This window comes from Polypterus senegalus, chromosome 3 (genome assembly GCF_016835505.1).
Source record: "Polypterus senegalus isolate Bchr_013 chromosome 3, ASM1683550v1, whole genome shotgun sequence".
NCBI classification, from domain to species: Eukaryota; Metazoa; Chordata; class Cladistia; order Polypteriformes; family Polypteridae; genus Polypterus; species Polypterus senegalus.
The window spans coordinates 74003549-74021656 of record NC_053156.1 but is presented as its reverse complement, the minus strand read 5'-3'; the positions used below and the strand labels follow the sequence as shown (position 1 = coordinate 74021656).

Below are 18108 nucleotides of genomic sequence, written 5' to 3'. Positions count from 1 at the left end.
GTAACTGACTCCGTGGCTCAATAGACTCAGCCCCGCTTGGGAATCAAGGGTCGCTGGTTCGATCCTCGCCCTCCGTTTTGAGAAATAAACTGCTCTTGTCTTACTGTTTTAGAATAAAAGCATACTTTTGATTTCAGTCTGTAACAGCCGGTGCAGTTTATGATCCTTGTAAAGGTTAGCTTTTTTTTATTCACTTTTCACTCTCTCAGTCGCGTTCAGAATCAATCCATACAACCCCATCTGACACGGCTGTTTTCACTAAAGACGCGCTATAGCTCTGCAGTGTACCACGATGCATACTAACGCACAATCTACCCCCCACCCGGTTCTGACACACAAACGCTGGCGAAGCTGCCTTCTTCGTATCTCACCGTCACTTGCTTTTCGTTTTATTGAGTGTTCCTGCCAGTCCCGCATGTTGCTGTATGCTTTTTCTTTTGTACTACAGGACATGCAGAGGAAAGAATGGTAAAGACCTGTAACTTCGGCGCTATATGCAATCATCAGACACTCCCCATCTGCCCGTGTCATTCAAACACAGGAACATATATTGGTGTAAAAGTATAACAAAAGTGCACTTTTTCCATCGCCTTTTCCTGTAAGAAGCAGTGTACACACTTCTCTCTATGCTGTGGTTTCTATTACACACCTGAAAGAAAGAGACAATATATGTGAAAATATAATCGCACTAATGCAATATTATTTGAAAACGAACAGCGTCAGATCGGGTGTGAATTTATGCAGGAACTGGAAATTCTCTGATGCGGACCCTTCCCCCAGGGAAGAAAGTACAGTGTCAGGTGCTCATTCAGTGTAATAGAAACCATAGCACAGAGAGGTGTGTACACTGCAACAAGTACACGTGTCGTAAATGTAGGAAGTACGGTCCTTGGGTGTGTGGGAACTGTTAATATTTGAATGTGATGATTTCATATAGCACGGAATGAAAATCAGCACTTCTTAGCATTGCACCATGCAAGATGTCGTATCAATCGCCTACTGTAACTTGCTTTCTTTTTCTTCGGTTATACAGGTAGTTTTGAATAAAAGTGCACTTGTTTTGTTTGCGAAATGAAGTGTCTGCGTGCACTTTTCGTGGCATTACACGTGTATTTTTTGAGCATGCCCGTTTGAGCAGTATAAAAAGTATTGAAAAGTATAACAAAACAACGGGCAGATGGGGAGTGTCTGATGATTGCATATAGCGCCGAACTTACTGCTCTTTACTATTCTCTCCTCTGCGTGCCCTCGAGTACAAAAGAAACAGAATACAGACGCGCTATACTGTAGCTCTGCGTTGTACCACGATGCATACTAACGCCCCCCCACCTGGTTCTGACACACAGACGCTGGCGAAGCTGCCTTCTTCGTATCTCACCGTCACTTGATTTTCTTTTTATTCAGTTTTATTGAGTGTTCCTGCCAGTCCCGCATGTTGCTGTATGCTGGATAGAGAGAAGTGTGTACACTGCTTCTTACAGGAAAAGGCGATGGAAAAAGTGCACTTTTGTTATACTTTTACACCAATATATGTTCCTGTGCTTGAACGACATGGGCAGATGGGGAGTGTCTGATGATTGCATATAGCGCCGAAGTTACAGGTCTTTACCATTCTTTCCTCTGCATGTCCTGTAGTACAAAAGAAAAAGCATACAGCAACATGCGGGACTGGCAGGAACACTCAATAAAACGAAAAGCAAGTGACGGTGAGATACGAAGAAGGCAGCTTCGCCAGCGTTGTGTGTCAGAACCGGGGTGATTGTGCGTTAGTATGCATCGTGGTACACTGCAGAGCTATAGCGCGTCTTTAGTGAAAACAGCCGTGTCAGATGGGGTTGTATGGATTGATTCTGAACGCGACTGAGAGAGTGAAAAGTGAATAAAAAAAGCTAACCTTTACAAGGATCATAAATTGCACCGGCTGTTACAGACTGAAATCAAAAGTATGCTTTTATTCTAAAACAGTAAGACAAGAGCAGTTTATTTCTCAAAACGGAGGGGCAGGATCGAACCCGCACCCTTGATTCTCAAGCGGGGCTGAGTCTATTGAGCCACGGAGTCAGTTATAGTAAACTGGTGTCAATGTCGCATGTTAAGGCGGCTTTTTGTTTCTGCAGTTATATGTTTGAATAAAAGTGCAACTGTGTTATTCTTGTGAAAATGTTTCTTTGCTATTTGGACTTCAGGCTTCATACATTATATAGTTTATGCCTACATTTTGTCATCTACTACTAGAATATAAAAAGTTTCTGTTTTAACAATGTGTTGACACAGATTACTGTAGAAACGGAACAGACATGAAATGCGTGTGTTCCAAACAACGATCTATTATTTCCGCTCTAAAACTCCACTTCACTCCCAGATACTCAATCAAGGCATGAGCTGAGAGAAGTTCGCACGCTCTAAATTGGTGGGGGATGGAATAGCCGGCTTCTCTTTATCAGCACATTTAGAAGACAAAGGGCACTGGCGGAGAGGTGTGAAGGGATTTAAGAAGCAGTTTAAGGTGGGACGGAATTACGAGTTTTTTCGTAGGCTCTGGTAATTCTAGTGTTAAAGGGATCCCTATGTGTGCATGTTAAATAAGTTTCAGTGTGTTTGAGAGTATGTGTAAAAATATGTGATGTTGTCTGAAAGGATGGAATGATTTATATTAATGTGTGAGAGAATGCAAATGTTTGTTGAAATTTAAAGAGCTTTTAATTCAAATTCAAAAAGATATGAACAGGTGGTGTAAAAAGTCTCCAGATTAGATATATTATATGAGCACCCTTTCATTTCAGTACAGGCCAGACTCTGATAAAGGGAGGATTTTAATTAAAATTAGTAAATTTCAATTGAAGGAGACATTTTTTTAAAATAGCAGTGAAGTTGAAGAAAACAATGGCATCCAGTCCAGATTGTGGTCCATTCTAAAATATGCTATAAAAAAGGTTACGAGGAAACAAAATCAGTGTATGTAACTGAAGTAGATTTAAAGTATTTTCTTAGTTTGAGATTCTGGAAAAATTACTGACAATGAAGTGGATTCTTCATTTTAAAAATGAGTGGGAATGTGCTAATTTCCTAGAGGGCATATTAAAATATAAAAAGGCACATTTTACATTATAGGGCACTAGCCACCCACGGCGTACCATACGCCGCATAATCAGTCCAATTTTTAATGATTTTAAGCACATGGAGAAAATTAACATTTGAAAAATCTGTAATGTAATAAATCAGCAAGAAAAGCAACATTGTAACAATGCACGGAACGAACCAACACACAATCGTCCGTGACTGAAAACTGCCGGAGCCCCATTGCGCCTTCTCCTGCCAGACGGAGGGTGCGAGTGCACTGCGCTCAGGCGCGAGTGTGGAACGGCAGGAGAGGAGAAGGACGTCCACTCAGCTCACTCCATCATGCTAGTCTGCTGATTTCTCGTTCAGTATGCACTGCCGCTCATGTGCCCAACTCCAACTCGTCACTGGAGTCGTTGTCGTCTTTACACAGTCCAGATGCACCTGTGACTGACGTAGATGTTTCATTGCTCTGTGCGGTTTTGGCTGCTTTTCTATATATAATCCACCAAGACACCGACAACGGTAGTAGCGAGGTGGGAGGGGTGTGTACAAAGGGGAGGGATGCAATCAGTGGGAGCGTATGAGCCCGAATGGGGTTCAACGGCTTACCCACGCCTCTCTGCGCCGGTAGACACACGCTCAATGTCGTGCATAATTATTTATTGAATGCTAATCACTTCTGGAAAGACACAGTTGTCTAAAAAGGGAGGGTTTGAGGATACAACAGAAAGTGAATGAAAAGATGGAACTCTGGAGAGAGCAACATATAATTGTCTGTGAGTGAAGAAGACACATGTTTGTTGGGATGCGAATTGCTGTATATAGGGTGTAAAACAGTTTGCTATGGTGCACGCTGTCGTGCGTCGTAACAAAACTCGGTTTTTGAAGACTGCTTACTTCATTGTGTTTTAACCTCAGTTGGAAAGGATTGTTTTAAGGATTCCATGGGATACCCTCGCAAAACCGTTTTACACGCTGCATATGGCAATTCACCTCCACGAGAAACGTGCCTCTATGAACAGTCAACGTGGCTCGGAGGTGCCAGGAGTTGGTGGGCGTGGCTCCTTCCTGCGTGTGCCATAGGTGTCTTACTTGTCGGCGGCTCAGTGAATCCACGCCCCTTCTGGCGTGCTTTCCATGGGTGTCTTGCCTTAGTGAATTATATATATATAGATTCTGATATATTGACTTCTTTCCCCATTTCCTTTGTGTGTAATATTGACATGTTTGTGTGAAATATAGTGGAATACTGGTATCACAACAAAACTAATGAAAGGGTTCACTTTTATATTTTTGATGCATTAATGAAATATTGAATGAGACATTTTATTAAGATTCTAAAACTAAGATCCACATGTATGTGGTACTTTAATTAAATAATTAGTAATAAAAGAAAGAAAGAAATACTTAGAATACATGTATAGAAACTTTAAGCTTTTAGATAACAAGTTATAAGGGATTAGAGACGAAGTCCAAGATTATTCTTGCTGCTAAATAACCTTTGAAATAATTTTAGGCACTTTTCTTTTTTTGAGTGGGAAGGGATACAATATTTTACTTCACTGACCTTGCTTATCTTAGATATGGTCCAAATATACTCAAATATGAACAGCTTGTGTAAAAGAAAAATGTTTTTGGGACTTTGCACATTTGAACAATGCTTTATAATTAGTACATGGGTGAGGAAATGTGGAGCTTAACTGTTTTGTTATATTTAATGTCAAAAGGAAAAAGATTAAGAATTTACCCGTCCAGATTGTGGATTTCTTTCTTGACTCTGCTTCCTATGCTAACTATGAGATGTTCTCTGGAGGTGGCTGGTATACTTGACGATCATATAAGGGAAGGGGTACAATGAACACTAAGACAAATTTATTATAATTGACTGAAGTCTTCTTGCATTTTTACACCAACCTCCACGGAGCGTGGCTCTTTAACTAATAAATACTCAACCTTCTCTTTGCTTCTGTTTGTTCTCTATCCCTGGACGTATTTTTCTTCCCTGTAAGAGAGCTATAAAATTTGGCTTTTATTATTATATTAATGGGATCAGTTTTAGTTACCCTCTTGCTCCACATCTCCTCTACTTGTAAAATAAAACAGCAATATTAACACAAGTGTCAATAAGGGGAAGGGTTGGTATAATAAGTATTGGTATAAGTATGTTTAATTTTGTTTAGATTTTAAATTTAGAAACCAGTTTAAATTTTGGAACTATTTTTAATTATTATGGAACAAATGCAGATAATTTGAATATTATGTCAATATTATTGGGACCAATTTTTGTAACGATTTATTAGTGAGTACATTTTTCCTGATGTATATACTTTATATATATATAGGGTACCCCCAACGAAACAGATCTGACATCTTATGACATATTATTTTTGGATCCATAAGTAGCTACCAATGAAGAATTAATATGCTGACTATTTAAATGAGCGTTTTAAGTCTTTACATCAGCAGGTGAAAGCTGTTTTTCCTAGTGCATCGTAGATGACAGCATTTGAAGTTGAACCAGAGATTGGGCTGTGATAAAGGTCTGCAGATAAACTAATCATCTGACTCCAAGGAGAACCCAGCCATACTGGAGATGGAATCAAGTCGTGGATCAGGCCATTGATCAGCTGACTACTGGACAATGCACTTCGATTCCAGTTCCAGGCATCATGGATACCTGCTGCCAAGAGCTGAACTGTGCTGGTGATGTTTGAGCCCAAAAGATCATCGTGGATTCGAATCATAGATGACATCTGCCTGCTTTGGTCCAAGACTTCTAGACGTGGTCCTTTTTACCTGGGATATTGGACCCCAACACCTGCCTTAATCCTTATCAGAGAAGAAAATTTGTCACACTTTTACTCTGCAGGGCTCAATGTTCTTTGCCGGAGCCTACTTTGACTGTCCACTTGTTTGACAACTAGCAACATCTTTTAAATTAAAAGTATTTGAGCCATAAAGTTATGAAAGCTATAGAAGGGAAAGGCTAATTATTTGCAAGTAAAACAGAATATAGGGACTCCTAAATAATGTGTTTAATGAATGTTTGCATTAATGGGAATACTACATGATTATTATGAATCTAAAGTGGTTAAGAATAGATATTTTTAGATAAGTGTTTTGATATGCCTTCTGATGTTTAGTATGAGATAATAAGTTACCTTTAAGGACCAATTTTATGTTATATGTAAAGTTAATCAGAATTGAATCTAATTTAACATAAGGGATCTATTAGAGATTGTTAAGTGATTGTCATTGCAGGGGCATTCCACTATTACTAGTTAGGGTCAGTCCAGTTTAGATATTCTAGGTTATTGATTGTAGTATTATAACAAATAATGTAGAGCTAAACATTTAGGTACATGTAATTAATTGAAAAGAATGATAGTTAGCTCATGGGGTAGCACACATAACTAGTATTTTGGGAATAAGGAACACTTACTATAGGTCATAACATCCATACCCTTTAGAATAGGATGATACAGTTTAGGCTAGCATGTTGATGGCGATACAGGTCAAATGATTCACATTAGTGCTTGTTAAGTATAAAATTAGTGAAATGAAGTAATAATTCGGCCCATAGGAGATGTAGTGTCTTATACATACAGTGGTGAATGTATGGTCTGTGAATTAAAAAGCCCAGATGATGTCTGAACATCTCTGAAGAATCGAATCCTTAATGAGAAGCTTGAGTATAACCCTTGAAATTTGAATGTGACCTTGGAGATAGCCCAGTAACTTGCACTTTGGAAGGTAGTGCTGACATCTTCCGAAGGGAGGATTGACACCTACTGTCCACAAAATAGCTGCATTAATGTGGTAAAGGTGGTTCAAGATTGAGACCACAGCTGGGTGTATATTTGGGCAATTTTATGAATGAGTGTGTCAGGATGTGAGCATGGTGAAGTGTATAAGGACTTTATCTCTGATTATCATTGTGCACACCAGTGGCAACCTAAAACTGAGAACTTTTGAGTTATTTAAAATAAATATTTTGCCCTCTGTATCGCCACCATCAATATTATTAATAGGTCTGATTGTAGATGAACACAAAGAACCAGGTACATTAAAAGTTATTTCACCATATTTAGGAATTGGGACATATATTATGTGTTTAGTGTAAATCCATCTTAGAAAGGAAAGGTAAAACCAATATACTTAGTATTAGCTTTATTTGAACCTGGGAATCATGGAGACTCATGTTTGTGAAACAGAAATTACTCTCTTAATGGTATCGTTATATCCTTGAATGGTATTTTGTTGCTTATTACCAGTTTTCTAATTAGTTATTACTAGAGTTGCTGTCAAACAAGTGTACATCCAAGTTCTTGAACCATGGACATCTTTAATTACAGATTTTATTCTTTTCTTGATGACAATGTGGATAATGAAATACTAAACCAGAAGAAACTCCTTGGGTGAAGTGCTACTAACCACTCCCCAGGAGGTGACCCTCTACGGTGGGCAAAGTACCTGGGTTGAAGAAAAAATGATTATTTCACTGAAAATGTATTTCTCCAAGCGAAGAAAAGCCCTTATTATGGACAATTGTTTTATTATTTTAAGCCTTCTGTATTATTTTCTTGTAAACCATCATGGATTATGTTATATTCCCTTGTTGTTTAATGTTATCTGCATTTATGATTGATTATGCATATTTTTTGACTGTTAGGGTAGGGCCAGGAAGTCTTTTACTCCTCTTAGTTGATTGATGGGAGAGATGTTTGGCTCCTGTGCCACCAGTGGAGGGGTATGTGGGTGTTGAAGATTAAGAAGAACTGTGAGGGTCCGTATTGGGCTTCAAAAGAATTGAACCAACATCCCCTACCTTTCTTTTGGAATCAGGTCAGATGTTGAGATTTGTTTAAGCCTCAAAAGGGAGGAATGTAGAAGGAAAAATTTTATATTAGAATAGAAAATAGCAAATTAACATAAAGAGCCATAAAAAGTAATTAAAAGCTTCTAAAATATTAGATTAAGCATAAATTAGAATGTTAAGCAAATAAGATAGGTCAAGCAAATAGTTAACTAAAAATCAGTTATATTGCATTATTTTTAGGCTTACAGTAAAATTTCCAGAGTAAGAAAAGAACAGAAAATTGACACACGAAACCAGCTTTGGACAAGATAAGAGATTGAGAACACCTGTGATTCAAGGCTAGGAAGCGATAAAGATGGCTCTGAAAGGCACATAGAAAGATCAGCTGGATTGGTGAATCAGCACAAAGAAACAAAAGGCTTTTTCTGTAAGCAAGGTCATGCTGACATAATGCATGAAGAGAAAATCTTAGTAAATTCAGGCATTAGCAAAAATATTAGAAGAATATATTAGAAATTAACTTTAGTGTAGAAATTAAGACAAATCAAGCATGCCAAGCAATGATTAAATGAAAGCACATACTATACTTCTTTTAATTAAAGCTTAAGCTTCAGGTCACTATTATAAAAAAGTTTGGAAGGTTTAAGAAAGGAAATGATGAGAGGAAACCCATATATGGAATTGAAGCCTTGGCCAGTTACAGAAAATGGGAACAGCACAGAAAAATAGAAATATCACAAGGGGCCAGGGATAGGAAAGTAAGGAGATGATAAGGGTTCCCATGGGAACTCAAGGTTCGCCAACAGGAGTAGAAGGGAGTCAGAGAAGATGGGCAAAAGAGCTCATTATAGCAAGGTCAGAAAAGATAGGAAATGATATAAGAAAAGCTCAAAGATGGTAAGAGGAAGCCATCCACCCAGACTTAGACCAATCAAAATAAGCCGAACAGACACCAAGAGGAATAATGGACAGTAAAACCAGGTTCAGAATGAGCTAATCGAATGAGGTAAAATGATAAGAAATTGTTATAAAAACTTAAATTGCTGTAATGTTTGGGGCTCAATCTCATTCGGCCAATTGGGCCGAGTCCGTGTTGTTGATTTATTGCAATAAAGCCTTAAAACTCTGTCTATCTCGAGTCCTAATAGCCTTTATTTTTAAGTAAAACGCCTTCTGATGATGAATTTTTCGCCATGACACTCACTACTTCAGTTTAGCATATCCTGACTAGAGCTGCTGATTTACTGTACAGACTGCATCTATGTTGTTAGTCATTAGCACTAAAACAGAAGTAACATGATAGTTATAATTTGATACTAACCCTCACCTATTCTGTTTCTCTTCTCGGTACTGAAATGTGGCACTTGGTGCCATGGCCCACCTGCCAAGTTGTGCCTGCTTATGGTAAAGTCGTCCCTGATGGAGGATCGCTGGAATCATGGGAAAGAGAGGTCCTTTCATCGGATTGGCTGGCCCAGCACTGTTTCAGCTGTGGAATGGCCAAATGGGGAGGCAGCTTGATGGATGAGGTCTCCAGGATTTTAAACAAATCCAAATCATATTATGTGATGTCATCCATTGTTAAATTCTGCTACACACTTCTAAAATTTTTATTTTTATACTGTATTGAGGTTTTGTTTTGTTCTGTGCATTGTATTGTATTGACCCCTTCTTTTTGTCACCCACTGCACACCCAACCTACCTGGAAAGGGGTCTGTCTATGAACTGCCTTTCCCAATGTTTCTTCCATTTTTTCCTTACAAGGGTTTTTGGGAGTTTTTCCTTGTCTTCTTTGAGAGTCAAGGCTGGGGGGCTGTCAAGAGGCAGGGCCTGTTAAAGCCCATTGTGGCACTCCTTGTGTGATTTTGGGTTATTTTTGGCTATTTTGTATTGTATTGTATTGTATGGGCAGCAAGGGCAGAAGAGACTAAAACCACAGGATCTTTAAAAACAGAACTAAGTTTAAGTACAAGAAAAAAGATGAGGGGATAAAAAAGGAACATTGCAGAGACCAAATAAAAGTATCCACCCTTTTTGGAGTCTCTGGAGGGGGTGCTAGAGGGTGTACCTTCGGGGACTCCCTCGTTCTGCTGGGAGACTTCAATGCTCACGTGGGCAATGACAGTGAGACCTGGAAGAGCGTAATTGGGAGGAATGGCCCCCCCGATCTGAACTCGAGCGGTGTTTTGTTTTTGGACTTCTGTGCTCGTCACGGATTGTCCATAACGAACACCATGTTCAAGCATAAGGGTGTTCATATGTGCACTTGGCACCAAGACACCCTAGGCCTCAGTTCGATGATCAACTTTGTGGTTGTGTCGTCGGACTTGCAGCCATATGTCTTGGACACTCGGGTGAAGAGAGGGGCGGAGCTGTCAACTGATCACCACCTGGTGGTGAGTTGGCTTCGATGGTGGGGAAGGATGCCGGTCAGTTCTGGTAGGCCCAAACGTGTTGTGAGGGTCTGCTGGGAACGGCTGGCAGAGTCCCCTGTCAGAAGTAGCTTCAACTCCCACCTTCGGCAGAACTTCACCACGTCCCGAGGGAGGTGGGGGACATTGAGTCCGAATGGGCCATGTTCCGTGCCTTTATGGTTGAAGCGGTGACCGGAGCTGTGGCCGTAAGGTGGTCGGTGCCTTTAGTGGCGGCAATCCCAACCGTTGGTGAACTCCAGCGTGAGGGATGCCGTCAAGCTGAAGAAGGAGGTCTTATAGGACCTTTTTGTCTTGTGGGTCTCTGGATGCAGCTTGATAGGTACCGGCAGGCCAAGCAGAATGCGGCTTCGGTGGTTGCTGAGGCAAAACTCGGGCGTGGGAGGAGTTGGGAGAGGCCATGGAGAACGACTTTCAGACGGCTTCGAGGAGATTGTGGTCCACCGTCCGGCGTCTCAGGAGGGGAAGCAGTGCAGTGTCAACACCGTATATGGTGGGGATGGTGCGCTGCTGACCTTGACTTGGGACATTGTGGGTCGGTGGGGGGAGTACTTCGAAGACCTCCTCAATCCCATTAACATGTCTTCCAATGAGGAAGCAGAGCCTGGGGACTCTGAGGTGGGCTCTCCCTTCTCTGGGACTGAGGTCACCGAGGTGGTCAAAAAACTCCTTGGTGGCAGGGCCCGGGGATGGATGAGATACGCCTGGAGTTCCTCAAGGCTCTGGATGTTGTAGGACTGTCTTGGTTGACACGTCTCTGCAACATCACATGGACATCGGGACAGTGCCTCTGGATTGGCAGACTGGGTGGTGGTCCCCACTTTAAAAGGGGGACCGGAGGGTGTGTTCCAACTACAGAGGGATCACACTCCTCAACCTCCCTGGAAAAGTCTATTCGGGGGTTCTGGAGAGGAGGGTCCGTCGGATAGTCGAACCTCGGATTCAGGAGGAACAGTGTGGTTTTCGTCTTGGTCGTGGAACAGTGGACCAGCTCTACACCCTTAGCAGAATCCTGGAGGGTGCATGGGAGTTTGCCCAACCAGTCTACATGTGTTTTGTGGACTTGGAAAAGGCGTTCGACCGTGTCCCTCAGGAAATCCTGTGGGGGGTGCTCCGGGAGTATGGGGTACCGGACCCCCTGATAAGAGCTGTTCGGTCCCTGTACAAACGGTGTCAGAGCTTGGTCCGCATTGCCGGCAGTAAGTCGAGCCCGTTTTCAGTGAGATTTGGACTCCTCCAGGGCTGCCCTTTGTCACCAATTCTGTTCATAACTTTTATGGACAGAATTTCTAGGCGCAGCCAGGGCGTTGAAGGGGTCCAGTTTGGTGTACTCAGGATTGGGTCACTGCTTTTTGCAGATGATGTTGTCCTGTTTGCTTCATCAGGCCGTGATCTTCAGCTCTCTCTGGAACGGTTCGCAGCTGAGTGTGAAGCGGCTGGGATGAGAATCAGCACCTCCAAATCCGAGACCATGGTCCTCAGCCGGAAAAGGGTGGAGTGCCCTCTCAGGGTTGGGGGAGAGATCCTGCCCCAAGTGGAGGAGTTCAAGTATCTCGGGATCTTGTTCACGAGATACAAGATCATGAATATAAGCTGCTGAAATGAGTTTCCTCCGCAGGGTGTCTGGGCTTTCCTTAAAGATAGGGTGAGAAGCTCAGTCATCCGGGAGGGGCTCAGAGTAGAGCCGCTACTCCTCCGCATCAAGAGGAGTCAGATGAGGTGGCTCAGGCATCTGATCAGGATGCCTCTACGGTGAGGTGTTCCGGCACGCCAAACCGGGAGGAGACCCGGGGAAGACCCAGGACACGCTGGAGGGACTATGTCTCTCGGCTGGCCTGGGAATACCTTGGAATTCTCCCACAAGAGCTGGAAACAGTGGCGGGGAGAGGGAAGTCTGGGCCTCTCTGCTTGCTGCTGCCCCCGCGACCCGACCCGGATAAGCGAAGAGGATAGATGGATGCAGAGACCAAGACTACATCATAATGGGACCACCTCCAATGTGCAGGGCCACATTGTGAAAAATAGGAGATTGTGTATGTCAGGCTGGACAAAGGCCAAGGCACCTCTCCACCTCATGCCATATTTCTGGAGTATACATTTGAAGCCCTAAGTTTATTACCAATAAAGGGTAAGGTGTCACTAATACTTGGGGACACCTTAATGGACTCCAACAGCAACCATGAGGGAGGGGCAGCATAGGGGCACACCCAATGCCATACTAGTCATAGTGTAAACACCCAATTGAACAGCTCAAGTTTCAGCAAGGAAACACCACCTTCCTCTTTGACTTAAGTAAGTGTGGAGTGCTTACACTTATTTATTTGGCTGATGCCTTTAATCAAGGCCACTTACAACATTTAAATACAATTGGTGACATTTGTTTTGTTTTTCCCATTGGAGCACAGGCAGGTGAAGTAACTTGCTCATGTTCACATGGTGTAAGTAGGGGGATTTAAACCCACAGCCTTATAGACTGAAGTTCTAAGCCATTACTATTATCTATGCCAATGCCTGTTTAATAGCAGTGTGTTCTTGTTTTACTCCACAGGAAGGTAGCATGAAAGATGAACCAGTACTTATTGTTGGGGGGTGTTGAAAGTATTATACTAACAGAATTGGGGCTGTATTAATTTTAAAAATAGCCACTGAGATAGGACACAGATGACAATGTCATCTAATTCAGAGACCTACACCTTATTGAGTGTTTTGTCAATGGTAGTGTCTTGCAGCAAAGCAAAGATGGTAATGCTTAGACTAATTGAACTGGCTAAAGGGATGTAAAGGAGTAAGGGAAATAATTTAGAGATAAAAATGAAAAATAATGATATAATTTATAAGGACATAGAAGATCGCTATGGGCATTTTCCAGGAAGAGTAGAATATAAACTTCCATATACTGATATTTTACGGTGGGAGCCGCACATTGAGATTGAGGTAATTACCTCATGACGCCCTTGTTATCCTACATTTTTCTTTATGTCACTATATCTGGACAATACTGTTATGAGTTTTATTCACATGTGCATGTTAAATTTGGCACACGGGCTCAGCAGTTAGAATTGCTAGACAAGCATTGGATTAGATAGCCAAAGACAACTGGAGGCTTGTATATTCAGCTTAAACACAGAATAGGGTATTTCTGTCCTCTGTCAGCACAAAATCTTCTTTCCTTATTGGGAGAATGAGAACTGGCATATAAGCACTATGATATTTCTGTATTTTGTGGAGGAGGAATTCAGCCCTTGTTTGGTTTTAGAGAACACCAGCAAGTTGAAGAAGAACAGTTTAAAGCCTTGGACAGTAGCCAGACCCTTCGAGGCTGTGTCGACAAAGTTCAAAACCTCCCAGCGTGGGGATGAAAATGGCAGGCTGTGTTAATCCAGATTCCCACCTGGATAAAAAGTCTGTACATTTGCCTCCCGCCTGTAACCGCATTAACTGACAGTAAATGTAAGCTAAAAGATATTTTTCTCATGTGATTATTGTACCCGTAATCACGATGGGAGGGATATCGCCTTTTCTGGTACATTATGATATTATTTAGTTATTTAATATGCCACAATTTCAAAAGAACACATTTCCAAGGGAGCTAATGCCTCTTTAGGAAACGTAAGCCCTCAAGGCAATTGATAAGAGCTAGAGGGAGAGATTGAGGAGCAATGAGGATATGGGGCAAACCAGCCTGGCACCTTTAAAAATTTGGAAAAGGAGAGACTGACTTGTAACTTCTTATGAGTAGCAATCCCCACTACAGTACTGTAGAATGTAGTCATTCACCAACACTGATGAAGGTGGTAATACCAAAGTTGTTTGATGGCCCAATAAATGGACAGGTCTTTCCTCTCCACAGCTTCATATGTCCTACTCTTTCCAGCAGTCTTTCTTCACCCTCAAAGACCTAACTTGAAAAAGCCACGATGACCTGTACCAGAGATATCTACAGTAGGAGGAAAGAATAAGAGATGTTAGTTAGATGAGAATAAAATTGATACTGTTGTGCCTATGATGAAAATGGCATTGCAACGAAGACAGAAGGACAAGGGAGAGGGAGAAAGATAGCAGTTAAATGCTGGAAAAAAGACATTGTAACTGGACAGATTGAAAGACCCTAGCATTAAAAAAAAACAAAAGCATTAGTTGTATACCAAAACTGATACTAATGAATGGACTCTTCTTGGCAAAACAATCTTTATGTACAGAATGCTTTATATAACGTTTGACGACTTCTTAATGTTTAAGTATTATTAATGGTGTCTTAGGATTGTTGATATGTTTATGTCATTTTATTTATTTTTCATCAAATTTCACATTTAAAAATTGCATTACACTATTGTATTGTATTTCATACTAAGCACTTTTAAAGTAAGTAGCTTTGAAGAGCTACCCAAATGATAGCACTGTGGGAGTCAATTAGTTTTTTTACAACTAATAAATGAGGCGTACACCAAATCCATTGAGACGAAACACAGTTAATGTAGTGTTTGTGAAGTCTCATGTCATAATGCTACTGATTTCATCCTACAAAGAACCGTATATATAAAAACACTAGTCATATGAAACAAAAAGCAGTATGCAGCAAAGTGTGACAGTACAAAAACGTAAGTGTATGAAAAATAATTATTAAACCCATTACAATATAATGAATTTTTTCAGGTAATTTAAAAAATGATAATTTAAAATAATCAATTCTGTTGATTCATAATGATACATAATACACAATGCTTTTTATTATTCATCATGAGGAAAACCATCCTAAGCCAATTGTGCAGAGTATACAATAAAATACAGATGAGGTAAGTTTTATGTTTGTCATTTGTGTGCAAAGTCGACAAGAAGTGGTGAAAAGGTACTTGTGACTTTCAGTCTTGATTATTAGTCACTTATATTCCTTTTTAAGTCAAGTGATTACATTTTAAATGTATCTGCAACTAAATGCTACTTCAGTGCTCAGTAATTGTGATAATAGGTGGCTTAGAACCACATGCATTAAATACACCATAAATGTATTATATTGCATATGGTATTTGACTAAAAATATGTAAGCAATAGGTTTGTGGAAAAATAACAGTTTTTGAAAAATGTTAACATTGTACCGGTGAGCTAGGTGAAATCAGTTTATTATAAAGAACAAGAAGCCAGTTACTATTACAAAACTTGTTAGATAGATTCAGACATTCTATCTAAATATCTTTACACTATACTGTTGTTCAAATCAATTTCTACTCCTATAAAGGACTTTTATTGTTAATATAAATATACTGTCCTTTACTGTATTTTTTTTTAGGCTTAATAAAAAATGAATTTCACTCAAAGAGGAATCACAAAGGATGGTTACACCTGCTATGCCTCAACAGAAAATTCATGCCCTAAACAAGTATATTCCATTACTGCCCGTGTGCTCATATATTTGACTCTATGCACAATAACAACATTCACACTTTGCGGTAATCTCTTGGTGATAATCTCCATTTCTCATTTCAAACAGCTTCACACTCCAACAAATTTCCTCACGTTGTCTTTGGCAGTTGCTGACTTTTTACTTGGAGGATTTGTGATGCCACCCAGCATGATCAGATCGGTGGAAACCTGTTGGTATTTTGGGGATTTCTTCTGCAAGTTTCACTCTAGCACAGACATGATGCTCTGCACAACTTCCATTTTGCATCTCTCCTTCATTTCAGTTGATCGTTATTGTGCAGTGTGTTATCCTCTAGTATATCACACTAAAATCAGTGTATCACTAATAGGTAAAACTGTTCTCATTTGCTGGTCTCTATCAGCCATGTTTGGGTTTGGCGTTATATTTTTAGGACTTAACATAAGAGGTATGGAAAATTTTGATAGTCAGGTTTTGTACTGTGTTGGGGGTTGCACACTAATATTAAACCAAACATCAGGACTTGTTTGTTCCTTAATATCATTTTACATTCCTGGTTTTATCATGATAGTTATTTATGTGAAAATTTTCGCAGTAGCAAGAAAACAAGCACAAACCATTGAAGACAGAAAAAAATCAATGTCAAGGAAGAGAGAAACTAAAGCAGCAAAAACTCTTTCAATAGTTGTAGGTGTATTCCTTATTTGTTGGTCACCATATTTCTTCTGCAGTATTCTTGACCCCATTTTTAATTATTCAGCTCCTGCATTAATAGGGGAAATTTTAATCTGGTTTGCTTATTTAAACTCAACTTTGAATCCACTTATTTATGCGTTCTTTTACACATGGTTTAGAAAAGCTCTCAAAATAATTGTATTTGGAGAAATTTTTAAAAACAACTCTTCTTTAACACAGCTTTACTCTGAGTAAAATAAAATAATCTCAAGGCACATTTTGATCCAAAAGTTAAAGTTAATTATTATAGTATACTTTAGCATTCTGCAATAGGCAATGTGGTTCAAAAACAACTGGAGATATTTACAACTTTTTCTTAAAAAAAAAAAAAAAGTTCACATTCTTGGCAAGAAAATATTTTTATGAAAAAACTATTATGAATATAGTGAATGCGCTAGTTTGGTGCTTTTGTTATTTGTGTACTTGTCAACAGTAATTAAGAAAACATTATTACAATGATTCAGCAGCCGCTGAAGAAAATTCAGTCATTTATGCTGATGTTGTTTTTTCTGTGCTGTTTACCATAGTGCATTTGGTTCACCGGTTTAATTGTAAATTTATTATTTTCAACAGAAGTGTAATATTTAATTTTGTATTACTAAAAATGTTCATGATCACTGTGTACTGGCCCTATTGGTAAAAAGAAATATTGTAAAACAAATTATATACTTCTTTAAAACTATGTGGTAAGATCTCATTTATTTCATTCTTTTTTGTAAGTGAATGTTACCTTTTCCTTTTGTCACATCAATTGGGTAGGTTGAAGGGATATAACTTTTAACTTATGGACCAGACTTGAAAATTGTGCAAATCTCTCTAAATGTTAAGTATATCCTAATAAATTTAATGTACTGTTTCAAACTAGTGTGTGCACCGCTGTCATTTTTCTTTTTGTGACTTAAATAACTGTCTGAAAAGGGACAAATTGATGAACAAGGGGATTATACATACTATATATTTTTAAAAATTGTTTTTGATTTTTCTAAAAAGAAATGTAAAATTATAAGACAACTTTCCAAAAACTATATGCATGTTTGTTTACATTTTTACCAGGATTTCTGTGTATGTGCCACTAAAGGTGGGACTGTAAAAGCCAAAGCACTTATGCATTAGACTTTATAAAATTTTTAGGTGCTTTTTATTGGCTGACAGTTTACTTTTCAATCCCACATGCAGTAAATATTCTTAGAATAATACTCCTTTCATATCTTTAATTATTGTACTTTACAATTTCAACTTGTTGTTTTCCTAATGGGAAACAGTGTATTTATTTTCCAGTATGGTTTGGAGCCAAAAACAGTAATGGTATAATGGTATAGGTACTTGCTAAAGAGAGCACAGCATCGACACAAAGAATATTCTATTGTAAGCAAATGAGCAAGTTATGGTCTACCACCATCTGCAGGTGTATCACTGCATAAGCCATATTGGGAATATATAATAATTATTACCTGATGCATCCCTGTGACAAAGAGGTTGGACTAAAAATGTAATAAGTATTGCACTTCATTAGTATATGAATAGGTACATAATATGTTCACTTTTGCAGCAAGTAATAAATTTGCCTCCCTCTTGGCAGATGGTGACTCAATGACATTCTTAAAACTCCTCTTACCACTCTTACCATTCGTACCAGTCTTACCACTCCTCTTATTACGACTCCTCTTGCTACCTCATTCTTA

At 39.5% G+C, this 18108-nt stretch overlaps 1 protein-coding gene across 1 annotated transcript; it reads left to right on the top strand.

The window, feature by feature from the left end:
* Positions 1-15610: 15610 nt before the first annotated feature.
* Positions 15611-16739, top strand: LOC120526529 (trace amine-associated receptor 4-like; the record flags this gene model as incomplete). Its single annotated transcript, XM_039749694.1, has 2 exons — positions 15611-16449; positions 16715-16739. Coding segments are annotated over exons 1-2 (864 nt in total), but the record flags the coding sequence as incomplete, so codon positions are not given.
* Between the last annotated feature and the right edge of the window lie 1369 nt (positions 16740-18108).